The sequence below is a fragment of the Xenia sp. Carnegie-2017 genome, unplaced genomic scaffold, assembly GCF_021976095.1.
Source record: "Xenia sp. Carnegie-2017 unplaced genomic scaffold, XeniaSp_v1 HiC_scaffold_22, whole genome shotgun sequence".
Lineage (NCBI taxonomy): Eukaryota > Metazoa > Cnidaria > Anthozoa > Malacalcyonacea > Xeniidae > Xenia > Xenia sp. Carnegie-2017.
Genome location: NW_025813485.1, coordinates 2578753 through 2605553, shown reverse-complemented (window position 1 = coordinate 2605553; position 26801 = coordinate 2578753). Strand labels below are relative to the sequence as shown.

The 26801-nt window shown below is 33.2% G+C and overlaps 5 protein-coding genes and 2 long non-coding RNA genes across 8 annotated transcripts; 5 read left to right on the top strand and 2 right to left on the bottom strand.

Moving 5' to 3' along the window:
• Window positions 1-180: 180 nt before the first annotated feature.
• On the top strand, window positions 181-5725 carry LOC124445651 (endothelin-converting enzyme 1-like). The gene is given in 19 exon segments (XM_046996397.1): window positions 181-727; window positions 729-855; window positions 944-997; window positions 1491-1607; window positions 1868-1939; window positions 2013-2140; window positions 2223-2445; window positions 2517-2615; window positions 2943-3020; window positions 3201-3301; window positions 3365-3406; window positions 3408-3424; window positions 3638-3692; window positions 3772-3839; window positions 4159-4295; window positions 4464-4529; window positions 4675-4770; window positions 4845-4921; window positions 5427-5725. Coding segments are annotated over 19 exon segments (2133 nt in total). The 5' UTR covers window positions 181-251; the 3' UTR covers window positions 5527-5725.
• Window positions 5726-5816: 91 nt separating this feature from the next.
• On the top strand, window positions 5817-14804 carry LOC124445648 (myotubularin-related protein 2-like). Its single transcript, XM_046996394.1, has 25 exons — window positions 5817-5949; window positions 6222-6369; window positions 7072-7120; window positions 7220-7311; window positions 7734-7847; window positions 7934-8005; window positions 8249-8278; window positions 8356-8439; window positions 8865-8939; window positions 9230-9304; window positions 9727-9834; window positions 9902-9982; window positions 10072-10163; window positions 10758-10851; window positions 11831-11929; window positions 12014-12073; window positions 12273-12320; window positions 12440-12532; window positions 12637-12698; window positions 12812-12863; window positions 12930-12977; window positions 13331-13378; window positions 13465-13548; window positions 13613-13660; window positions 13733-14804. Exons 2-25 carry the CDS (start codon window positions 6265-6267, stop codon window positions 13865-13867), a joined length of 1848 nt encoding a protein of 615 aa, XP_046852350.1. The 5' UTR covers window positions 5817-5949; window positions 6222-6264; the 3' UTR covers window positions 13868-14804.
• LOC124445649 (peroxisomal biogenesis factor 19-like) lies at window positions 14298-17034 on the bottom strand. Its single transcript, XM_046996395.1, has 7 exons — window positions 16779-17034; window positions 15922-16158; window positions 15567-15676; window positions 15295-15462; window positions 14909-15085; window positions 14794-14832; window positions 14298-14676 (listed from the first exon to the last, which is right to left on the bottom strand). The coding sequence occupies exons 1-7, from the start codon at window positions 16846-16848 to the stop codon at window positions 14614-14616; spliced, it is 864 nt and encodes a 287-aa protein (XP_046852351.1). The 5' UTR covers window positions 16849-17034; the 3' UTR covers window positions 14298-14613.
• Window positions 17035-17526: 492 nt separating this feature from the next.
• On the top strand, window positions 17527-18306 carry LOC124445653. Its single transcript, XR_006948216.1, has 2 exons — window positions 17527-17836; window positions 17953-18306. It is a non-coding gene; the product is annotated as an uncharacterized LOC124445653 (long non-coding RNA).
• A 5-nt stretch (window positions 18307-18311) lies between these two features.
• Window positions 18312-20266, bottom strand: LOC124445650 (oligoribonuclease, mitochondrial-like). Its single transcript, XM_046996396.1, has 7 exons — window positions 20069-20266; window positions 19727-19733; window positions 19327-19403; window positions 19176-19253; window positions 18882-19102; window positions 18728-18781; window positions 18312-18658 (listed from the first exon to the last, which is right to left on the bottom strand). Exons 1-7 carry the CDS (start codon window positions 20261-20263, stop codon window positions 18592-18594), a joined length of 699 nt encoding a protein of 232 aa, XP_046852352.1. The 5' UTR covers window positions 20264-20266; the 3' UTR covers window positions 18312-18591.
• On the top strand, window positions 20219-24392 carry LOC124445646. The gene is made up of 3 exons (XM_046996393.1): window positions 20219-20722; window positions 21183-23900; window positions 24081-24392. The coding sequence occupies exons 1-3, from the start codon at window positions 20391-20393 to the stop codon at window positions 24328-24330; spliced, it is 3300 nt and encodes a 1099-aa protein (XP_046852349.1). The 5' UTR covers window positions 20219-20390; the 3' UTR covers window positions 24331-24392.
• A 1392-nt stretch (window positions 24393-25784) lies between these two features.
• LOC124446626 lies at window positions 25785-26576 on the top strand. Of its 2 annotated transcripts, none has more exons than XR_006948500.1 (2): window positions 25785-26031; window positions 26319-26576. It is a non-coding gene; the product is annotated as an uncharacterized LOC124446626 (long non-coding RNA). The 2 variants fall into 2 exon arrangements; XR_006948499.1 differs by having other exon boundaries at window positions 25785-26035.
• The last annotated feature ends 225 nt before the right edge of the window (window positions 26577-26801 follow it).

Below are 26801 nucleotides of genomic sequence, written 5' to 3'. Positions count from 1 at the left end.
TGTGCTTCTTTTCTAATTATGCTAGCGTATTATTGCTTATAGAATAACAGCACACTGAACTTGTACAAATGTACACTTACTGTGGATCTTAAAAGCCATTCTGATTTTATCTCAAAATGTTATGATCTGTCATGTGTTATCTTATCAATTATTGATGATATTTATTTTGCCATTTTGGTACCTGTCGATGTATTAATTTGTTTACGATTTATCATTTTAATGTTTTCTGTTAATATAAGTAGTTTTTAGTTATGTCAACAAGTTTTGCCAACTTAAGTGTAATATGTTTTATCTTATTGCCTTCTGTCGTGTTGAATCGTCCGTCGAACGCGTCGTCGATAATACGTAATAAAAAAGCAAAGATATGTTATCGTGAACATTGTAGAAGAGTTGCCAACGAAATCTTACGATCAATTAATGTGTCTGTAAATCCTTGTGATAACTTCTTCGAGTATTCCTGTGGAGCTTGGATAAAAAACCACTCGATTCCCGAAGGCCGTAATCAATTTTCTGCGATAACTCAGCTGAGCATGAACAACGAAAAAATACTTCTGGAAGCACTGGAGAAAGATGAACCAAGCACAGACTCGCCAACATTAAAAAAAGTCAAGAATTTCTACAGATCGTGTATAGATACGAAAACTATCGATAAAAGAGGAAAGAAACCAGCTTTAAATTTCATACATCGCATTCATTCATGGGCTCTTGCCCAAGATGGCACATGGAATCCGAAAATGGGATTTCTATGATACGTTGAAGCTCTTACACAAAATTTCGCCAGCTGAGATATTCTTTGTCGTCGATGTAATTCCAAATCCGGTCAAACGTGAAAAGACGAGGAAAAATGTAATTCTAGTAAGTTTAAGAATGAAAATTTGTATTTGTATACGTCATTTAGTTTTACCTGTGTTTGATGATATTTACGTATAGTTATCTTTCATAGATTGATCAAGCGTCGTTGGATTTACCTCAAATTATTTATTTCACAAGTGCTATAGTGAGTTTATACAAATCACTCCACCTTTTGTAGAGGCATATTTTCTGAAGAGTGCGGAGAAAATTAGTCTCCGTGCTGATTTCTTTAAAAATATGACGTGTGCATTCATTTTTAACGAAAATACGTAATCTTATTTCGATCAACTTTCACGATGTGAGGATGAATCTCTTACCTCCAGAATATTGATAGAAATAAGATAACAACTTTTATCTTTGCGTAATAGTTTCTACAATTATACAAAATTAAAACTTACCTTACAGCATGATGCTTGTTTTTTCACACGTCTCTCATAAGTTCCGCTTTTGAATTTTCGTAGCTATGTTTTAAATTGTAGCTTTAGTTATTTGATGTTGATGTCGATGCAGCCATACAGTTTACCTTAGTTTACTTTATACATGAGTTTTATGATCATCATTGTGACCCATCAACAATTTATAGTTTTCATATCAGTTTCAGTTCATCATGCTCTGCAGCAGAACATTACTTTTTACAGGATATTCGTCTTTTGTGGAGGTACATGACTGAAATAGGCCATCTAGTTGGAGTGGGAACTAGGAAATCTGCTAAAAATATGAAAAATGTAATAAAATTTGAAGCTGAATTGGCCAAGGTGTGGATTATTGGCTTACTATTATATTGTATGTCTAACTCGTTTAGTTCATGATCAAGTATTGACACCGCACTGCGCGAAAGAAAAAAAAGTTGCATGTTCATGAAGAAATGAAACTTGGCTTTCAACAGCCCAACTGTACTTGTACAGCTATATACCATTGCTATATACAGGTTTCGTGCTACTGACCTAAGTACTCGGTTGAAGTATAGCGCTACCTTCTTTATTACCTGTTGATTAATTAATCGTTGAGTTTTCAGATCCTAATTCCAAAGTCTGCTAAACGATATGTAAAGGTTTCACTTGGGAAACTTGAGAAGGCTGTTCCTGGGGTGAGTCACAAAATGAAAAAAACTCATGTTAGCTTTGTAAACTGAACCATTTTTATTTTTGTATATGGCGTAGATAGACTGGCATGGCCATCTTCAATCTCTTTTTGTGAATAAGGAAATAAATAAGAGTGAACCAGTGGTAGTTCTGGCAAATAGCTACATCCCAAAAATGGTTGAGCTTATTAAGAAAACCAAGAAGAGGTATTTATTTTATGTACTCTTCAATTTATTTCTAACTTGTTCATACATGATCAGTGTTCCGATACGTCGCAAATGATTACAGCATACTGTCCAACTACATGGTTTGGAGGACATTAAAAGAGGTAGTGCCTCTCCTAGACCACCGATTTAGAAAGACGTATTATAAATTCAAAGAGAAAATTCAAGGACCAACAGCTGAAAAATCTCGTCGAAAGATTTGCTTTAGTTACACTGACAAGATACTTGGACCAATATTAGGATCTTTATTTGTACGAAAAGCTTTCAGTGCAGAAAGTAAAGCAAAGGTTTGGTTTATGATAAAATGTATTTAAATATTTTGTAAATCTTCTTACTGTTGCTATTGTGTTTTTCATAGGTTGAAGATATGATGTCAAAAATTATTCAAGCATTCAAAGAAAATGCAAGAGAAGAACATTGGTTAAGCAAAAAAAGTGAAAAGGCTGTCCGAGAGAAGGTGTGACGACTTTTCATATGTTTCATTGTAATTTGTGCATAGAATGTGAAATTTGCTTAATTGCATTTGAACGCCGTCGTTTGGATGGCGATGATTATGTTTATATAAATACAACAGTGGGTTTCAACCTTTCCATAAATTATTAACTTTATCTCTCTCATTCTTATTATTCCTTATTTATCTTGGCCATAGGACCATAAGTCGACACACGCAAAGTTATATAAATATAATTGTTATTTATTGCCTCTTTTTGGACATATTGAGTTTGGCGAGATAATGTGTTATGTATTGTCTCACCACAAAAATATGTTTACTTGCTTTCTTTAGGTGAATGCAGCAACAATTAAAGTAGGATACCCTCATTATCTTTGGGATGAGAAAGAATTTGCATCAAGATATAAGGATGTAAGTTCTTCCAAATATTTTAGACATATAATTGGAACATAACATTATTTCTTTTTTCTTTATTATCAAACGTGTAAATAGTAGCTGCTGACGAATTAACAGTTACATTTTATAGACAATGCGCTGATTTTTGTCTATTTTATATTGATTCCAGTTGCATTGTACGAAAATCTTTTTTAGTTAAAAATATCTGAGAACCATTGGTTTGAGAACATTGTGAACACAGACAGATTTTCTTTGATGCAAACATTTTCCAAGCTTGGACATAACAGAGAAAAACAAGTTAGTTTCATATTTTTCTTATCAGTTAAATTCTGCTTACACATTTCTATGTGCTTCAATTTTAGGTGGATAACTGTTCCACATTTGGTGAATGCTTTTACGTCATAACAAAAATGAAGTTGGTAAGACTCCCGGGAAAATAATTCAAAACAAAAAGTAACGAATAATTCAAATAGTTAATCGTGTCAATGAAAAATTCTGCGATATCAATGTCAGATATTTTGCAATTTTAACATTGTTTATGCATGGTCGTAAAAATTAATGTTTGATTTGAGTCGTTGACGTCGCTTGATGTTTGTTTCAATGTATGTTATTTTATATTTTATTATTTATAGTTATTCCTGCTGGAATTCTTCAACCACCTTTTTTTTATTCTGACGTTATTCCCAGGTATTTGAACACACACATTTTTCGAATCTTTTATCTTTTTTCGACTTATATTTAACAAATGTCTTGTTTATATTTTAAGATCAATCAGTTACGGAGCAATCGGGCATGTTTTGGGTCATGAGTTGACTCATGGATTTGACGATACAGGTAATCTATATCAATTCCTAAATCCTAATGCTAAAATATTATTGTTCTCCATCATATTATCTGAATACATTTCTTGTCACGTAATTCACGTTGGTTAAACTACAGCATTCTGTGACCGATCTAGCGTACGTCAAAATATGTGGGTGATCAATTTCAAATTAAAAATACCTTAAATTTAAAACTATTAACTATAATATTCTAAACAATAAAATTTTACCAACCAAGTGGTCTAAGAAATTTAAGTATATCCTAGATTGAACTGCAGAAATTTATTTTGCCATTGATAACATTTCATATAATTGTCTATAACTCTGTGCAGGACGCAAATTTGATAATCAGGGTGAGTTAATTGAAAATGGAACTGGCTGGAGTCAAATATCAATCAGGCATTTCAAAGAAAAAGCTGAATGCTTGGTGAAGCAATTTGGAAAGTACAAAGTTTTGAATAAATTCTATGTAAGTTGCATGGCTCGTGCGGACGAGAGCTCAAAAGACTAAGCACACCTTAATGCACAGCAGTGTGAAAAAAGTAGATAGAGTTTTACAATGAAGCTGTAAACGAATAAATATGTAAAGTAAGCTGAGTGTATTGCATTTATTTACTGTTTTTTAAACCACTGTTAGGTTGATGGAAGAGAGACTCTTGGTGAAAACATGGCGGATGGTGGTGGTATAAAAATGGCATATCGTGTTAGTATTCAACCAATTCACTTTTTTCTAATGTAGCCTAGTCAGCCAATCTGGTAATTTATTGTTGTGTGACGTAAGATGTAATGTCTTACGCGGAATTTGTTTTTTGGCTTATACGAAGTGAATAATTCCTGTTTTGCGATAGGCTTATGTCGACTGGATCAAAGAACATGGAGAGGAGGAAATCTTGCCCAACTTACAAAAGACTAGTCAGCAGTTGTTTTTCATTGGTTATGCTCAGGTATGGTCATCTTAAGGAAAATTTTTGTGATTTCAACTTACACATGTGAGATTTGTTACATTATCACGATTTAGAAAGAATGCACCAAAACTAGCATCACCTCGGAGTTTTTATCAGTTACAGAAGATGTTCATGCACCAACAAAATTTCGGTGAGTAGAGTAGTCATGGTGGGTAGAGTATTCTCATGGTGGGTGGAGTATTCTCTTGGTGGGTGGAGTATTCTCATGGTGGGTGGAGTTTTCTCATGGTGGGTGGAGTATTCTCATGGTGGGTAGAGTATCCTCATGGTGGGTGGAGTATTCTCATGGTGGGTGGAGTATTCTCATGGTGGGTGGAGTATTCTCATGGTGGGTGGAGTATTCTCATGGTGGGTGGAGTATTCTCATGGTGGGTGGAGTATTCTCATGGTGGGTAGAGTATTCTCATGGTGGGTAGAGTATTCTCATGGTGGGTAGAGTATTCTCATGGTGGGTGGAGTTTTCTCTTGGTGAGTTGAGTTTTCTCATGGTGGGTAGAGTATTCTCATGGTTGGTAGAGTATTCTCATGGTGGGTAGAGTATTCTCATAGTGGGTAGACTTTTTCATAGGAAAATTATTATTTATCTACTTCAACATGAATAACAAGTACAATAAGTACATTTATCTTTTCATCAGAGTTCTTGGCACTCTCGCGAATATGAAAGAGTTCTCAGAGGCCTTTAACTGCCCAGTTGGAAGTACAATGAACCCTAAAGACAAATGTGATGTCTGGTAGTTTTTTTTTCTTAATGTTTATTGGAAGTTTTTTCGAAGTTTTTTGTCTTTAAAACAGGAATCAGTGAGTACTGGAGGATTTCTTCCTTCTCGAGTCTCGACTAGCGTCGGGGCTTATTGATTTTGTAAAATTAAATAAGTTATTTCATAAGTTATTAAATATTGAAGATTGATAAATTTATTAAATTCTGCTATACAAGAAAAATAGATTTTATTGTAAAATTGAACTCGAGAAAGATGATGCTCCTGGTCCTGGAGTTAGATGAAGCTCTTTAGGTCATTCCGTTCGCAAATTGTTTAAAACGTCTGTTAACATGAAGTACACACACTATGTACACCTTATCTGCGGGCGCTAAGAGAATTAATCTAATATTGTCAAACAAGTCAAAATATATACTATTCGTAAGTGAATGGGTTTATTTTGGTAAGTTTTATTTTTATCTTTTCTTCTCAGAAATTTTGTTTTGAATGTATTCCTGCAGTTATCTTCATTATCATACATTTACAAATTCAAGTACAGGCATTTGAAAAAACAACTTATAATAATATGTGATACGTTTCCTGTTTTCCTGTGTAAAGTTAAGAATTGTTATATTGTAGCTATTATTTGTTCAACTGTACCAGATGGCATTCAATTCTTCTTCATAACCTTTCCCTTTTGTTAAAAATGTACTAATTTTTCACATTTTTTCAAAGTTTGTCCTAGCAAAGGATTAAGAAAGTTTTATTGTAAGCTCTAATGGAAAATGAAAATGAAGTATCTGAAGGAAAATCCCCCAGTACAGACAGTCCGCCTAGCATTTCAGTAAACGGTGGAAATGAAGCAGAGACACAAGACACAAAGGTAGCTTGATTGAAGGTTATCGTTTTTCTCTACATGTGATTACGACACATTACTTGATACAAACGATATTTTATTTGATTCATTCCTAAGCATTTTAACTGAATGCAGTTTAAAACAGTAGACATTTTGTGGGGACTACAATAAATGTGGTCAAGTTTACGAAAATAAACGGCAAACAAATTCTGTTTAATTCTATAAAATCCTTAAATTGAACAAGTGCAAAAATTGGTTAAATAAATTTACCATTTTGTTAGCGTTATGTTGAAGAGCAACACAAAGTGTCATTCAAATTGCACTTTTTTATGATTTTTTTATTGTAGTATTTTATTAACTGTCTAATTTGAATCATTGTGATAATTTTTATTGTATTATTTGTGCTTTTCTATCATTATGTGCCGATAATTATGGTTTGTTGATACTAAAATGTTTTTATCGGATATGTTTACCAAAGTCTGACAGTTTTTTGCAGCACAAACAACTGCTGCCAGAGTTTTGCCAGAGATGAGCAAACTCCGAAGGTGAACAAACTCTGACTATGGCTCCAGCAGGCAAAAATAGCCAGAGCTTCGGCCTACATAACTTCTGCCTCCAGTACTCTGGTGCACAGCTTGATTTACATGTATTTAAAACTGTTTCACTTGCAATAATTACTTCTGCAATTTTTCATGGAAAAATAATTAATTTTTCTGAATCATTCTTTAGACAATTCCTGATGTTCATTTGTGGAAAGGAGAAAAGGTTTTAGCAACAGGTAATATTTGGTAATACGTATGCTTAAAAGAACATTACTTTTAAGTCTTTGTGTACTTGGTCTTGATTGAATAATAATTTTTTATGATTAATATTTTAGGAAAAGATGTGACCTATCTTTGTCCATTTAGTGGTCCTGTTCGTGGCGTGAGTTATGTAACCAACTATAAATTGGTATTTAAAGCTGATGAGGTAATTGTTATGAAATTGAAGCTTTTATGTTTCTTTCGATGTAAAATAAATTTGATCATATAACTCTAACAAAAATGGTTTTGAAAACAATCTTATTATAGTATTATGGCTTGACTAAACAATTTACTTTTCACTTGAAATAAATTTAGAATATTTTCAAATACATAATGAATTCTTGTAATATTTCTATATTATTTTAAAGTTATTTTTAAACTAATTAAATGTTTAATAGTAATGTACATATGTTGAAATTGAGATAATGTTGAATACTACCACAAGTATTCATTAGCTACATATTGATTTATTGTTATACTTGCATGCATGCACCATGTTCTGATGTAAAAGCAACATATTATTTTGTTGCTTTAATTTTCCAGTTTAAACCAAAATCTTCGTACACTTTTATTTTTTGTCAAATCAAGGCCTCAGTTAAATATTCAGTTGAATGTCCTCTTGGAACAATAGCACGTGTGGAAAAAGTTGGTGGCTCAACAAGTCGTGGAGAAAATGCTTATGGTTTGGAAATATTTTGCAAGGTACTTACATACTGTTGTTGTAAAAACAAAATCTGATAGAATACAGGTAACATTAAAGTTATTTAATGACTTGTATATTGTTATAGGACATGAGAAATCTAAGATTTGCTTATAAACAAGAAAATCATTCTCGAAGAATTGTTCATGAAAAACTTCTGGTAAGAGTACACAAATGTCCTTGTACATTATGGAAGAGGGGGTTTTCATCTGGTAACTAAGTCTTCATCTTTTATGATACAGCTTGTGTCGTCTTTTTATCATAGATGATTTCTAAATTTGATAAACATGCTGAAATAATTGCATGTAATTGTTCACGCAAACATATTTCTTCAAAGCATAAACTAACCTTGGTTAATCATGTTGTGTGAAGTAGTTAAAAATTCATTTTAATTGTCGTATAGGAAATGGCTTTTCCTTCATCAAATTTTAAGGTAATCCTTGAGATTTTTGCAATATGTTTATGCACATAAAAACAATAGATATTAAAATAGTTTCTTTTACCTTTCAGGAGTTTTTCTGTTTTAAACTTAAAGAAAAATTCCAGGAAAATGGATGGGATGTCTACAGTGCAGTGGGAGATCTGAAACGTCAAGTAATTTTAAAAGAAAATTATGTTTTGTCAAAGCTTAGTTATCTTGTGTTGTGACATGTTTTTCTATACCCCTTGGCCCTCATGAAATTGCAACGTATTGTTGCTTAAGAGTCAGTTTTCTTTCAAGTACTACACCTATTAAGCTCATAACATCATATTAATCTCATGATATAAGAAAGGAGTTGTTAAAGCTTGTGGATTTTGTTTGTCAGATTAAGGACTTTAGCTATTTTGTGACTGCATCATTGAGCTGAACTTCTTTTACTAGAAAAAGGTTTTCTGTAGCCAAATTTCCTCTAACTCCTTGATGCATCAAAAGTAAAATTTGTCACCAATAAATTAGAGTGTTGTGCATAAAAAGGCAATGGGCACTTTGAAAATTTGTTTTATTAATCAATTAAATTGTTTTCATTTTATGTTTTAAGGGCTTGCCAACTGATTGTTGGAGAATATCAAAAGTTAACGAAGACTACAGACTTTGCGATACATATCCACCATTGGTAAGTGCATGACCTTTATAAAAAACAATGATTGCATTCTTTAACAATTACAAGCCGTCAAAAAGGTGACTGCTTTGTGTTCTATTTTGTGATGTAATGTGTTTTTAAATATCTGTTTGTGCTCATGTAATGTTAGAGCTTTACGCTAGACAATTTTAACATGTGTCGTCGATCCAGAGACAAAATTTTGTAAAGAGAAAGCAGAGTCCTGTAGTGTAATTGCAATTTCAGCAAATTAAACAGTGCTTCAGAATTCACATTTGAGCTCACATTTGATTAATCATCTTTAGCTAGGTGTTCCAACATACGTTAAAGACGATGATTTAAAGCAGGTTGCGACATTCAGGAGCAGAGGAAGAATTCCAGTAAGATTTATCAATGTTTTTTATTAAAATTTATATTAAAATGTTTTATCAAATTCTTTCACTTGCGTTAACATGTATTTTTCTCAATTATTTTAATGTCTTTATGGGAATTGATGTTTGTGGATTTAGTTTCAGAGAAAATATGTTAGTTACCATAAAGCTACGTAGCATGTTTTTAATATCTATAGTTGAGCTAGGTTTTCATTCACTGTCTATCTTAGAGAATGTATGAACTATACACAATGTTTGAACGGTTCGACATTTTCCTAAATAGTACTGCAAAAATCACCGACCTTCAATAATACTGCATAAATTACAGACCTTCAATAATACTGCATAAATTACCGTATCTTGTTTAAAACGTATCTGAAATTTGTCATGATGTCATATGTCACGGCTAAACATTTTTCTACGTATTGTAGGTTTTATCTTGGTTGCATCCTGTCAATAATGCTTCAATCACACGCTGTAGTCAACCATCATGTGGAGTACGGGGAGCTAGGAATAAAGACGATGAAAAATATTTCCAGGTAAAGAATGAACATTTCAAAATCCTTAGAAATCACTACCTACCTACTTCAATATCATTTTCTACAGAGCATCCTGGAAGCCAATCCACAATGTCATAAGCTCTATATTCTTGATGCCAGACCAAAAATTAATGCTGTAGCTAATCAGGTATTACATAATTTCGTCTGTATTTTGTTTTTCTACATAATTTTGTTTGCCACTTTCCTTGTCCTTAGAAAACTTAACTTTTTCTTTAGGCGAAGGGTGGCGGTTATGAAAACGAAGAATTCTATCCAAATATTGAGTTAATTTTCCTAGATATTGCAAATATTCATGTAATGAGAGAAAGGTTTGTGAATAATCAATGAACTAGAACCCAATCTACTAGATATCTGACTCCGCCGAAATTGTATAGTAACGGCCTCCGCTTCGAAGCAGTGCTACATAGCAGAGCTTTGAAGAAAAAGGTACAAAAGAGGTGTGGTTCATCCACGAATGTCCTAAATTACCCTGTGTAAACCTCAAAGTCAACAATTATCCTCTGACAAAAATACTAGTCCTCGTAAAACTAAACCGTTCATAGTAGATTTCAAAGAGATTTGTGTTGTAACAAAAATTACAGTGTTTGTAAATTTTACTATTTTGGAAGCGTCGCAGCAGCACAATTTTTTTCATGTCTTGAAAAATGTAGCAAATTGAACAAATATCAAAAATACAAGAATCATGAGATAAAATATTTCTATTCAAATGTTTCTCTTTACTGAGCAAAGAAAAAAAGCTTACTGGCTTTGTGTAAAAGGAATTTTTTAAATAAATCAACTGCATGCTTGTCAAAGAGTATGGAATGCACAGCATTAAATATTTGGCCCAATTTACACCACTGTTTTAAATAACCCCAGTTGAAGGTCGAAGGTCGTACATTATTTTCTATTCTTTTTATTAGTTTGCGCAAGCTTAAAGATATCTGTTTTCCATCCATTGATGATGTTCACTGGCTCGCAAACCTTGAAGCGAGTAACTATTTGCAACATGTTAAGGTTAGCCCATTTTGTTGCTAGGCAAATTTGAAATATTGTTCAGTATGTGAAGCGCGACTAGTATGAGAACTAAAGTTGAGAGTGCATTAACTTTTCCAAGGTCGGGGTAAGACATTTTCGATAGATCCGAGAATTTGTTTTTCATGCTTACGTAACACCCATCTGCCAACGGAGTGCTTTGCTTCCTTCAGACATGTACATCTTTTCATTTGTAAAATCGCGTTTATCCTCCTTCCACTTGTTCTTTGATTTGAATATTAAAAACTCCGTCGGTTCCCGGCTCTCCGATAACCCTAGGCAGTTTAGCACTACGGTGTCGCATGTTAATATTTCGGTAGGAGATTTTGGCTCCTGCCACTCTAAGTAGACAACATATAACCACTCTGTGCACGAACAACATATAACCACTCCGTACATGAACAACATATAACCATTCTGTGCATGAACAACATATAACCACTCTGTGCATGAACAACATATAACCACTCTGTGCATGAACAACATATAACCACTCTGTGCATGAACAACATATAACCATTCTGTGCATGAACAACATATAACCATTCTGTGCATGAACAACATATAACCACTCTGTGCATGAACAACATATAACCATTCTGTGCATGAACAACATATAACCACTCTGTGCATGAACAACATATAACCACTCTGTGCATGAACAACATATAACCACTCTGTGCATGAACAACATATAACCATTCTGTGCATGAACAACATATAACCATTCTGTGCATGAACAACATATAACCACTCTGTGCATGAACAACATATAACCATTCTGTGCATGAACAACATATAACCACTCTGTGCATGAACAACATATAACCATTCTGTGCATGAACAACAAATAACCACTCCGTTAACCGCTCTTATTCTCATTTTTTGCATTTACTCTTATTGTCGTGAGCATTACTGTGTTCATTCTGGTACATAAGTATGAAAACCTTTATTTATCTAGTTAATTTTGGCTGGTGCTGTACGCATTGCTGATCTGGTCGATAGATGTCGTACTTCAGTTGTTGTTCATTGTAGTGATGGCTGGGACAGAACAGCACAAGTACATATTTTCAAATGATTTACGTAATGCAAAAGCAACGAAGTACTTAAGAGTGTTTCCTTTTTCTTAACGTTTTATTTATAGCTTACGGCTCTTTCTATGTTGCTTCTGGACCCTTACTATCGAACCATTGTTGGATTTGAGGTATATATGAGTTAATGGGTATTAGTTTTGCTGAATATTATTAATAGTTACTAGCTGTAAATGCAGGTCAGCGATTATCTAATTTAAAATACTTTCTTACTTCTGTACTGTTATATCCATTTTTCCAAATTATACATTTGATTTGCCCGTCAGTTACGTTTTTTAAGATCATTTTGAAAATAATGTTTATCGCATACAGGTATTGATTGAGAAAGAATGGCTTAGTTTTGGTCATAAATTTTCCCAGGTAATCCATCATCACATTGCAGTGAGCAACCCAAGAAAAACTCGATTTTACGGCTGCATCAATTTGCTAGCCGGTCTTTATATTTTGACAGTTTAGTAAACATTCAGCTTTTTGTCTAGCGCTGTGGTCATGGTGATAAAAATTATTCTGATGATCAAAGATCGCCAGTTTTTGTACAATTCATCGACTGTGTTTGGCAAATTACTAAACAGGTATTTACATAGTTTGTGATAAGGAAATGTAGATTACAAAAGTGTTATTGATGTTCGCACATCACTATCTTTATTTTTCAAAAGTTTCAACTTGTATCTTTCAGTTTCCATGCGCGTTTGAATTCAACGAACATTTTCTCATTACCATTCTTGATCATCTGCATAGGTGCTATACTTGGTGTAATTTAATTTTCACTCCACTTTTGGCATTTTTGCTGCATATTTTCTGAGAATAAGTATCTGTTTATTATTTACTGTATTCCTTTCTTTATTTTTAAGCTGTTTGTTTGGAACGTTCATGTTTAACTCTGACAGTCAGAGAGTGGACAAGGTGAAACAAATTGTAAATTTCAAGCTTTTTTACAACATTAGTACTACGATTGTTTCTTGGTTATAGGATGTACGAGGGAAAACTGAATCATTATGGTCATACATCAACAGTGAGGTATGTTTGCTACCATTCATGTTACATAAGATTTTCTGAGATTAACTAAAACATTTGTTGTTGAGACAGGAAACTGTCATTCTCAAAATATTTTTCACCTGATTCATAAAGTTCGTTGTGAAAACAGAAACGGGAACTAGTAATATAGCCACAAATTGTAAACCCCAACTCGCGCAATAATACGTATAATCGTTACATTGATTTATGAGATTGCCTTTGTAAAAACAGGAAGAGTAAGGGACGAAATAATTCAATGTTGCCCTAGTAAGAAATAGATGACACTGGTGTGACATTTATTTTTATGTAGAATATGTTAACTATTGAAAATAATAAAATTATTTTGATTTTTGCAGAAAGAAAGCTATTTGAATCCTTTATTCGCAGTGTATCTGCACAATCACGTAAGCTTTGATTTTATCATCATCTTTCAAATACGTGCATGTACGCATAGTAGTGTAGCCATGTAGCAACGTTTTTTGTCAATCAGGTCTTATTTCCTGTGGCAAGTCTTCGTAGATTAGAGCTGTGGACATCGTATTATATTAGATGGAATCCAAGAATGCAGCCGCAGGTACAGAAAATTAAAAATCTTTGCTTTGCTTAGATTTGTTATTCAATATTGAATTTTTTCCTAGGAATCGGAAGAGCAAAGAAATCGAGAACTATTTCAGCTGACGCATCAGGTTAATTGTTGTTGACCGTGCATGTTATAATCGACAAAGATCATTAACGAATTTGAAACATCTTATTTTTAGTTGCGTGTAAAATGTGACGAACTTCAACGCGATATTGAAAGTAGAATGATGGAAGCACAAGCAAATCAATCTCGATCCGAGTCAATCTCAAGTGAGCTTTCGTCGAGCCAATGGCCTTCCACCTCAGCTGTGTAGATTCCATTTACTGTTTTAGCTTCTAGAAATTCTCTGGACACAAATTTTATTCAACAAAAAATGCACCCCAGAAAAAATGGTAAGTGGCCAAAGTTTTATGAAATGACAATGTGATATTGAGGTGATTCCCTATATTTAAGTTCCATGTTGATGAAAAAATTGTCATTGTGCACGTTATTTTTTTCATGTTGTCAAACCTAACAACTATGCCTTCAAAAGATAAAGATTGTTATGAATATTTTACAATAGAGACTGAAAGTCATGCTTTATGTATGAAAAAAATGTCTCTTTGATTTAGGGATATTAACATTTTTATCAATACTTACAGTATGCTGCCAAAATTAATTTTAAAGTTTTTTTTCCATGCTAAAAATATCATATGATATCAAAAGTAGGAACTAAACTGTAGGGAACCACTTTAAAACACATATGTACATACATGAATGTAATGAAATATGTTTTTATCATAAAAGTCACCAACCTATAATTACATATAAACGCAGAAGGCCTTCAAAGTCTTATTATGTACAGGATTATTTAGAAAACATTGACTATGTTCATTAACAGTTGCATTAATTTTGGCATACCATATATGGGTAACTTACTATGTACTTGTATGTAAATGGCCACGCATAAGTAATTTCATTTTGACTATCTAGTTCAAATCAATCAAGAAACTAATTGAGTGACTTTGTCAGCAATTACTCCCCATTAATTAATGATACTACGTATTTTCTTCAACTCTGTCACATAACTGGGCATTTATCTCCTGATGAATTTCCTCCAAAAAGTGCTTCTTGTCCTTGTTGCTATTAAAGAAGACATAATTATAAATCTTATTATGGTTATCATCATTCCAATGAATGAAACTGTCCTAATTAATTTGCTAAATTTTCTGAAATACTTTTGAAAATGATTAAACTTACCATGACAAGTTCTTCTGGTGGTTGACCATATCTTTGCATCTATTAGGAGACAAAATTTACGTATTTTGAAACATGTTTTAATTGAAGAAGAAAACTATTAATGCAAATAAAATACCTTTTGCATCAATACCATTAGATGGTCAAATCTCTTTTTCTTGACGTCTTCTGTATCTTTCTCCTTTTCAGATTCATATTCCATACATATTTCACAAACTAACTCGTATTGCTTTGAATAATTTTCATGAACATCACTTGATAATGAATCCTTTTTCTCTCTCAACCATGTAGGATACTTAAAAGTCAACAAAAAGCAATTTCTTAGGCCCAAAATTGTACATTTCTTGACACCCATAATATGAATACAGTCATATTTTTTTCAGTCTTTGGCATTGAGAAATAAGTGGCATCGTTGAAATTGAAAATTCCTTTACTTCAAGAGTTTTCTATTTTCATTGCATATAATGTGACAAATTTCTGAACACACAATTTTGAATCATATACCTTGGTTTTCAATTCATTTAAAGCAGGATAAAGAACATCTTTTGATAAAAGGTTCATCATCATTCCTTGCATCATGGGAAACACTCCTGCATTGAAATCAGGTCCATGTCCATCTACTCCCATGTTGGCCATTGCCTTCAAAAAGTTGTCCTCATCATCTAACAAGTTCTGTGACAAAAAACAATTGAAATGGTTTCATGTCAGGGCATTGCACATAAATATGTATTTGCAAAGTTTTGATATGTGGTTAAATACATAGAAGTTTCACTTACTCCAGGAATGCTTTCAGCATTCTCAGCAATGCCCTTCATTGTCTTTAATATGTGTGCTTCAAATGCTTCAGCATTTTCTGATAAGGATCCATTTTCATAGACTTCAGATTCTGTAAGAACAAATTTTAAATCAAACTTATGGACAGCATAAGGAAGTAATGCATGAAGATGCCAACAAGTTTTAAAACATAAAAATAATGCTGCAAAACAAGTGGTAAAAACCTTATGTACTTTGTAAAATTCGATGATTGCTTAGGTTCATGCAAAGTTTGCAAACAGTACAGAACAAATAGTTTTCAAACTATTTAGCAAGGTATGAAATACTTCATATCATTTATAATTCATGTATATTTACCTTGACTGCTTGTTGCTTTTCCAGCAAATTCATTCCATTCTCTCAGCAATTCATTATCATCCCCTAATATACTCTTCATTGACTTCTCAAACTCTGCTGCCGCTGTTTCAATGTCACTTTCACTCAAACCCCATTCTTCAAGCAATGGATCAGTTGTTTTTTCACAGTTATCCAAGTTGTTTTCTTTTTTGGCAGTCTCCTTTGATGGTGGAGTCTTTTCAAAATCCTCCAATGCACCTAGTATAAATTATTTGCCATATTTATATTTTGCTGGCAGGCAGATTAATTCAATAGAGGTTAAACATTGTTGCTAGGATTGTCTAAAAGCACTCGACCAAATGTGCCCGTCAGCAAAACGTAAACAAGGCAAGTGATCTGCTATAAGATGACATTTGCTATTGCGTTTAAAAAATAAATTTAGAACATGCCATTGTCACAAAAAATGTGGAAAAAAATTCTTAAACAAGGACAAATGCAAAAAAAATTCAAACAATACAAAACTTATCAGTAAATAGTAGTTTTTCCAGATTTGACATATACAATTAGAATGAGCGCGATCTTTGAAGTTTGACCTCTGCAACTCACAGATAAAAAATATTGCTCAACTTGTGTGCACAAAGCAGCTCAACATGCTTATCACATGGTTCATATAATTTCATAGTCATAAACCAACGAGACATTCCTTGCTAAAAGGGCAAATATTGTTTATTGGATAGTTTGAAAATTATTACATCTACGACTTTTTCGGCAAATATGAAAATGGATAAGCCTTTGTGCATTGTGCCGGATATTTTTCATTGGATGGCTTAAGTATAATTTTCAGTTTTTGATACAATATTATCTGCAAATACACTTACTATCTAATAAAGCGTCTAAATCATCATCCTCGTCCTTATTTTTCTCTGAAGCCGATTCTACCTCGGCCATCTTTTCTACTATTCTATCTTTTTGACCATCAAGACCATCAACCTCTGGTATCAAAATTCAAAACATGCATGTGTTATTCTCACATGTTCTCATCCGTCACATTTTGACGAGCCCCTGATATATAAGTGTGCTAAGTCTACTTTACTCTGTCATTGCCCAAAAGCCCTAATTTTGCAAAGTTTGACCTGCAAGGCAACAAAACATCGGCGTCAATCCTGTGTCAATTGGGGGGACCATATTCATATATTTGACTATGACTGGCTAATTTTTTCAAGACAATTTCACTTTCAAAAGAAATCAGCCTGGTATCAAAGATAATATGGTATGGTCCCCTCCTAATTATCGCAGGATGACGCCAATGCGAGTTATGTTATGCGACAAAAAGCCAACAAAGTCTGAAGCAAACGAATCCAAATGAGACCAAACCATAAAAAACTAAATTACTTTTTTTTTTCGGAAACCGTTTTCCGGATGCGGCTTCCTTTGTTGGTTGTTGGAGCAATTGTTGGAGTTGTTGGAGTTTGTGACGAAATTTTGGTATACTCTGTAAACTCACTAGACTCTTAAGTAATTTCATCATGGGCCCAAATCTAACGTTGAATGCGAAATTGTTTTAAAAAGAAATTAGCCGTGACACAATATTTTTACAAATTCATCAAGCAACCAACCAACGAAAACTGGCGCTTTATTTTAACTTCATTCTGATATCGATATACTTCCGTTTTCAGAATGATTTGTGTTCGTTCCCCGTGAAAAATTGAACACAATGTACATAACCCTTGCATTTTTCAAGGAGGAAACAGGTTTCACGGGGGACCACAAATCACGGTGACACCGGCAGTGAACTGATCACCTGCCAATGTCAATACTAATGAGTGGCTAATATATTTTATTTAACCTTCTCATGATTCATCGATATACGCAAAGGTTTGCAGCAATTCGAACTAGTGCAATATATTTCTCGACCTCTGCAAAGCTTACAAAAATGGTTAGTTTAAATTTATTTAATTTTCTACTAATTCTCGAGGTCCGTACAAAATTGCCATTAAAGGCATTAGTAACATAACAATGTACATCATTTAATTTTGTTACTGAATTGAATAGTCAAAAGGACCAAGTAAACTTGACGAAGCTGAAAGGGAAAAATCTTTGAAACCTTTGTTGGAAAAAGGGTGGAAAATGTGCAGCGAAAAAGATGGAATCGAAAAGCAGTTTGTGTTCAAAAATTTTAATCGAGCATTTGGTTTCATGACACGTGTTGCACTGCAAGCTGAAAAAATGGACCATCATCCAGAGTGGTTTAACGTGTACAATAAAGTTCACATCACTTATTCAACTCATTCTTGTAATGGTCTTTCTTCAAATGATATAAAGTTGGCAACATTTACAGATGCAATATCATCATCGATGTAAACTGTAGTTTCGTATTCATTTTGAAATAAACAAAATTGTCAAACATCTCGTTTGTTTTCGTTGTTTTAATAAACATCAATCAAATGTTCGAAGTAGAATTGTTTGTGTTGCTACATCATCTCGTTAATGTCCAAACATTCAAGACTTTTTAATAAACATCAATCAAATGTTCAAAGTAGAATTGTTTGTGTTGCTACATCATCTCGTTAATGTCCAAACATTCAAGACTTTTTGATGAACCTTTGAAACAAATTGATATAATTCTTGTCACAAATATATTGATTATTGAAGCCAGAGCATAAGTACAAAAATAAAAAATAGTATTGATCATCATTTAAAGATTGTTGATTTGTAGAACTTTAATTCTTGTAGACTTTCCTTGATGTCTTGTAGAGCTCTAGGATTATATTTTGAAAATAAAATAAACATCCACTTGACAATATCATATTGCATAAATACAAAATACCTGTGAGTTTGAGATTTATTCGGAACTCTGTGGTATGCCTTTGGATACCAATATCTACACAAGACAACAATCTCATTAAATAAAGTTAGATCTGAGTAGTCTTGAGCCACAAGGTTGTAGGTTTTCGTAATATCGTTATTTACAAAGATCATACTTGCAAAGCTCTTTGACTGTGCTGACATCAACAATTCTATAATGAAGATGCTCAATAACTTGTGGCATAAATCTAGATAGGAACAATTTATCCACATGAACTGAGTTTCCAGCTAGAAGTGATTTATTTGGTTTTGTATGGGTTGTGATGAATTCAATTATTCTGTCTTCAGCTTGTTTTAAACTTGTTGTTGACTCCTTTACTGCCTGGGTTAATCCTGACTAAAAAATCCATTGATAAAAAACATTTTTGTCTGTGTTCCTGCTCTTCCCAAGCAATTCAAAAAATGATAACCTCTCCATGATGACTTTTACACCACTCATTCATCGAATCAAGAACTGAATCAGGTTGATGAATTATGATATCTGGTCCCTAAATTATCAAATAGAAATGAAAATTCTCTAGATATTGAAATGCTCATTTCTATAATGGATCATGTTTTTACCTCAGCTATAAGATTAAGATCAGTATCTGTAATTAAACATGCAATTTCCAGAATTTGATCCTTTGAATCATCCAATCCTATTCAAGAGATAAATATTTTTACATTAAGGAGGAAAATAAAAAAAAATTTATTTAAATACTGCACAAAGTCTTTGTTGTCCTCACATAAAATATCATTATACATTCTATTCTTATTACATATAATATAAATACACAAACAATCAATGAGTTAGATTGTTTAGGTTTTCTGTCTGGCAGATTTGATTAAGTGCTTTTAGACAACACTAGCAACAATGCTTAACATCCCTTGGGATAAATCTGCATGCCAGTAAAACGTAAATAATCTTACTTGTCTACATAAGTATGTGGTAACATTGTTTGGTGCTTATGTCCAGACTCACCTGACATCTGTAAAGTGTAATGTTCACAGAAAATTAAAATAGTCCAACATGGTCCAAATAAAAAAAGTAGGATAAAACGATAAGACAATGTTCAAAGAAAACAATAAGTCCAACAGGATTGTAATAATGTCACTAGCACTAGTTGATAACCATCAGTTTATCACCAATGTCTTATTTAACACAAATAATTAGAATGTTGCAAAATACAGTCCACAACTTTATATGAAGTTTCAGCTATAGTCTTATTTGCACGGATAATGGACTTCTGCAACCAATGCATCGATTTTTAAAACAAGTTTACAGAAACTGGTACAATGCAATGAGTGCATTATTATAACTGACCTCAAGGTCAACCCATACCAATCGAGTTTCATTTGAAAAACTTTCCATATTACCGCTGTGGTATTTTCTTAAAGCATAGAATTTTCGAACTTGTTTCAAATGTTTTTGAGAAAATGACCGGATAGTATTTAGGTTAGAAAAAGAGAATAACAACCTAAGCATTATGAAATGTGTCAAGTCATCTTCGGTAAACATCGATAGTCACCGTCAACTGGTCGTGAAAGAGTTAAAAACTGTGAAAGAAAAGTTATGTCTCAAATACTAACTGTTTGATACATTTTTATTGCGAAATTTTATGTGATGACTGCAGTTTTCTAGAGATATGTTGTCTTCAGATACAAACGAATCTTATGGATCTCGGGAAATGGTGCACAATGGATACAGTCGTTCATCAACTCCAGATAGTTCTGCTTCGAGTAGACTGGCTGCTCAACTGGAAAGATCAGCATATCGACGATCGAGAAGTAAAACAAGAAGAAAACCCAGTTCAAAACGAGGAGATGCTGATTCAGGCAGTATTTCGCCTAGAAAAACATCGCGAAGTAGGAATTTAAAGCAAGAAAAAAGAAGTAGCTGGTATAATGAAGATGAAATTGATACAAATATTGTTTATGATTTGGTCAATGGTGGTACAACAATGCCCTCAGTTACGAGGTAAATAATTTTAACTAAATGCTATGGGAAGTAAAGCGTTCCAGTGCTTTTTAAAAAGCAATATTTATGAAAATAATAATTTTAGTATGGAAACAATGTTTTGTCAACAGGATTTAAAGGTTATTTATTTCCCAGTCACATTAATTTCGAAAAATTGTTTGAAATTGTTTGTCATCTCTTTCCTAGAAATAATCTAGACAGCCTTTTATGATATACCTTAACTGAACTAAAAATCATTTTCTTATTTACTATCAACTAAAACTTAACAGCTACAAAATGAGGCATTTCAAAATACCTAAATATTTTTTATACTTTTGGAAACAGTTCTTGTCATTTTTAATTTTATCTAATTAACAGTATATTTGATAAGTGTATGCAATGATAACTACGTAGGTTTTGATAAATACATTTTAGCTTGGATCAAAAAGTGATTTTTATACCAAACATGTCCCTTTTTTAGATTTGAGTCCAACTTTGACAAACAAATCACAGCCAGTTCAGCTTTAGGTAACTCTGAAAAGATGGATATGCAATCAAATGAAGATGTTTTTTGTGAGAATGAAGAAGAAATGTATGTAGTAAACTCTTATCATATTAATGAAGAAAAGTACAATTCTACTTTGCAACCAAGACTACCTTTACCATCTAAAGAAATCAATAGCAAATCACCTGAAAGAAAGAATTTCACAATTATGAATTCAAAAGCATCACGAAATGAGAAGGTTGACAGTCGGTTGTATGACAAAAAAAATAATAGCATTAGATACAACAATATCAGTAAAGTAAGGTTTGAAGAAAGTTGGAGTGAGGCTTCTGTTAGGAAATGTGAATATAGAGTTCGTGAAGCTTCTGGTATAAGTATTCCAAACCGTGATGAATCCTCTCGTTCAGAGGTCCAGCGCACTATTGTTGTTAATGGTGAAAAGAATACTTTAGATTCTAGGAAAATCAAAGAATTAAATTCAGATAGAGTAGATAAAGCAGAAAAATCTCTTCAGAATAAAAAAACTAAGGTTGAATCAACAAATTCTAAAAATGATATTTTTGATAAGAGCAACAGTGAATATGGTCAAATTGTTGATAGTAGCAAAGGATTTATTACTAATAGGAATGATGCTAACACCAACGTTAATCCTGGATATAGGTGTATGGTTGATAGTAACGTAGAATTTAGTAGTAATAGAAATGAGGCTAATGGCAAAGTTAACAATGGACATATGCTAATGGTTGATAGTAATATAGGATTAAATGATAACAGGATTGAGGCAAATGGCAAGGTTAACGGTGGATACAGGCATATGGTTGATAGTAATGTAGGATTAAATGATAACAGGATTGAGGCAAATGGCAAGGTTAACGGTGGATACAGGCATATGGTTGATAGTAATGTAGGTTTAAATGATAACAGGATTGAGGCAAATCGCAAGGTTAACGGTGGATATAGGCACATGGTTGATAGTAATGTAGGCTTAAATGATAACAGGATTGAGGCAAATGGCAAGGTTAACGGTGGATATAGGCATATGGTTGATAGTAATGTAGGCTTAAATGATAACAGGATTGAGGCAAATGGCAAGGTTAACGGTGGATATAGGCATATGGTTGAGGGTAATGTAGGTTTAAATGATAACAGGATTGAGGCAAATGGCAGGATAAACAATAGCGAAATTTCTGAGAGTGCACCAGGGCAATTGAAAAATAATCCACTTGATGATTCAAAACCTTTAGGACTACGTCAGCTTATTAAAATTCACGAAATTCAGATCGCTGAAGTTGCAAAAAGCGCTGCCTTGTTGAAAAAACCAGAAAAAGCTCACGAAGGACGCTTGGTAAAAGTGAAGATTGTACCTGAAACCAAGCAATCTTACGTCAAACATAATAATGTCGCTAAAGTGACCTTTACTGGAAACATACCTAGTTCACAGAATACAGTTCGGAAAATGCTTCGTTCAGAAGGAGCAAAGGATCTTCTTGAGAATAACGATGGTAACGAAGTTCTAGAAAACGTAAAAGCTAAAGGTGCCAGGCGGAAAAGGTGTACTGTTGAAATGAGAAGGAAATCTCCCATACAAGAAGACCAAAGATGGAAACGTCATACTGCTATTGGTTTAGTTGGCTTTGACTATCAAGAACATGAAATACAACGGGTGGAGTGGTCACCGCAGTGTAATCATGATGCGAGATTATTTAATGATGAGAACGATGAAAAAATGGATTGGGAACGAAAGTTACTTAGTGAAACCGGAAGACAATTTGTCGACGAGAAAAGAAGTAAAAATGAAAAGAATAGTCAGAAAACAGAAACAGTAAAAAATATCAAAAAAAATAAATCGTTTGAAAAAGACGATAACGTAAAACTTATTGAGAGTAGTGATTCCGATGTTCCACCTGAACGTCCTCCTCTACCAAAGGATTTTTCCAACAGCGATGAAAAAATTGTTTCAAGACACCCCTCTTTAGTTAATGAAGTTTCTCTTAAAAATTCCAGCAAACTGAAAACAGATTGTGTTCCTGATGTCGGTTACAAATCGGCTGTTGAACGCAGACCGTCATTTGAAAATAACAGGATTATAGAAGTTCTTCCAAACATGGAGTATTCTCCCAGTTTCGGTAAATTCAAGAAACCCGCATTGATTGAACAAACTCATCTTGTTCCCCTGTCTAGTAGCTTGCCCGCTATCCATGTCTCTAGTACGTTTGAGCAGATTGAGGAGAACAGCGCATTACAGAATGAAGCGAAAGAAAAGGACAACATTCTTGGAAAAACTAGAACTACAAGAGAGATGTACGAAGAAAGATTATCCCGAATTAACTTGATTCCCCTGGATTTAACTGAAACACAAACAGCCAATGAAGATGACAGTAGTCATAAATGTTTAGAGTTGGATGTGTCCTCTAATGTTCACTCTCTAGATAAAGATAATTACAAATGTAAACTTCGAACGTGTATGAACCAATTGGAGACAATGACGAAGCAGAAAGAAGATCTTGAAAAGAATTTTGAACTTGAGAGACGTAACTGGATAAGGAAATACGAAGAACAGCAAAAGGTTGCTAACGCTTATCAAAAGCTAGAAGACCGTTATCGTCGGCAAGTCCAAGAATTGCAGGAAGCATTAAAATCATGTAAATGCCAAGATGCAAGAGCCAGAAAATCTTTGTCTCATGCAAATTTTAGGTATAGTGCTTTTACAAAATTTGTGCACTAGTGAGTTAAAATAACAGAAATATTTAATATACATAATAAGAGAAATTTTCTTCATCTATCTACTGGTCATCATTTGCAGCATTTAATTAATCGTTTAAAACACCTCGGCTTTTTCAATGTTTGTGTATACTAATTACATTTTTTCTTTAGGAAACCTAAGGATTCGTTCACAAACCAAGCACAGTCTATTCTTGGTGAAACCGAAGAATGGTTGAAAGCGCAATCAATACGTTCTGATATAACATGTAATTTAGAAAATATGAGCAATATAAAAATAAGTAATGGAACGAATTTGCATCTTTCGAGGACAGATATGGATGTTGAAAAAACGTTGTGTATGGACTACAAGGATTATACTTTTTCCTCTGGCATTGATCAATATAATGGAACGAGTGTTTGACAACTTCGTCTGTCATGAAATATCTTTGAAGTAATATGTTAATTATATTTTTTATTTGTCGAGTCATTGTTCGAATTTTGCTTTTGTAAATATCCCTGGCAGTGGTGAGGTTTTATGGCGAGACAAAAATTCCTAAAATGGCTCTTATTCTTGACTTGCAACCATTTTCTTGAGATTTATCAAACAACGTTACACGCCCATGTCCGTTGTTGACAACAATAACACAGATAAAAAATACTTGTAATTTATATCACCAACATGACTGAATTGCAAGTCAACAATTATATATTATTGTTATATTATTGTGAAAAGCAGGGGGGAGAGATTAAAGCCGCGCAACTGACCTCACCTGACAATATCTTTCCATCACGTTGCTTCTTTCTACAAAGCTGACATTTGAATTAATCTCATGCCCGCTAGTCCAAGATTTTTCACGCCAAAGACTATAGTCCATAATTTTTCATGTCAAAGGCTATAGTCCATGATTTTTCATGTCAAAGGCTATAGTCCATGATTTTTCATGTCAAAGACTATAGTCCATGATTTTTCATGTCAAAGACTATAGTCCATAATTTTTCATGTCAAAGACTATAGTCCATGATTTTTCACGCCAAAGACTATAGTCCAAGATTTTTTATGTCAAAGACTATAGTCCATGATTTTTCACGCCAAAGGCTATAGTCCAAGATTTTTCATGTCAAAGGCTATAGTCCATGATTTTTCACGCCAAAGACTATAGTCCATGATTTTTCATGTCAAAGACTATAATCCAAGATTTTTCACGCCAAAGACTATAGTCCATAATTTTTCATGTCAAAGACTATGGTCCATGATTTTTCACGCCAAAGACTATAGTCTATATTCCGGCTAAGGTCAGTAACGTAACTTGCTTAAATAAAAATTTTAAACTTTTAAATCATCATCGATTGTTCTTGGCTTTACTTTTTTGGTTTTTATTGACAAATTTCTTAGGGTTCTTCTTCTTTGTTCATTATTTAATTTTGTCACGCATTTTCACTTCAAAAACTCTATGCAGTTCATGCATTTTTACGTCATAGAATTATCAAGGACTCAGTTAAAACATAAAGTACATTTACCATGCTAACAATGTTCTATTCACTTAAAAAAGACGAGAAAAGATGATCGAAAACTTGTTTTATCATAATTTATAGGTCTCTGTGTCGCTAAGTGCAGTATATAGAGATGACAAAGTTTGAAACCTTGGTTTAGGAACTTTTGATAAATCGACATATCATTAAAAATTCTAGATGAACATAGTTTATACAGTACAGGAAGTCTTGTCAAAATGTTAACAGTAAGCTGTACGAAATTAATAACTTCGAAATGAAAAACCTGTTGCTACCTATTCATGCAGTAGTAATTTTTTAAAGGTTTTCTCCACATGAAAAGTTGATTTGTATGTTATCTTGCATAATAAGAATAATAAACAGAACATACACTGTCATTACTTTATCTAAAATATAGTTAAACTATGGCAGACAATGTAATATAATGATAAAACTTTGAAATGTATTTCATTTATGCTTGATTTCTGTTGTTTTTTAGAATCTTGTATTCAGGGAAAACACCACATTTAATGCACTCCTGATTCGTCCGGACAGTGGTTATACTGTGAATCATCCCATAGGTGCTAGGAACACGATGGGTATGGACCTATAGCAATGAACAAGTCAGACTGGGGTAGGTATGTACTTTGTATGTATAATGTAAGTTATAAATAATCAAAATAAAATAAAATCTTTGCATTTAAGCCACCAGAAGGGAAAACCGTGCTCTATTTGACAGGGAAACTATTAATGTATGATGTGTAATTTTGTTGTTTTGCAAAAAGACTACATGAATACTCAAAATAATGAATTTACGAGATCAATCATGGAAGATAATTTTTTCATTTAAAATCTATAAGTCTTCTGCGCTAAAAAGAGACTTATATCATTATTATAGACTAGAGTATTATCTCCTTTTAGAATTGGTGGCATTGGATAGCAGCGCTTTAGACATGGCTGGGGTGGTGAAGACTGGGACCTAGTAGACAAAATCTTGTCAGAAGGCCTAGAAATCAATGCTTGGAGGTGCTTAACTTTTTTCATTTATATCACACAAAAAAAAGGGAATATGGAAAGATTCGGAACAATAGTTGCAATGAATATTTATTGTCTCATGGAGATTCAAAATTCTTTGAAAGAGACAACATATAATACAGGCTGATAGTTGAATAAAAACATAAACAATGCATTGTAATAATATTTTTCTATCCAACTCATTCCTTTGAGTTTTTAGTTTTAAATTCATGTGTGCAAAAAGAGCTGGTCATTTGCCATTGAAGACCTTTGTATAATTTTAATGTCTGTCACTGTGCTAAGCCTACAGGTGCATAAAATATTGTTAGCTTTGTAGATGCAAGCACAAAAGCTTTTCCCCATTAGAAATGTATTGCACCTTTGGAGATT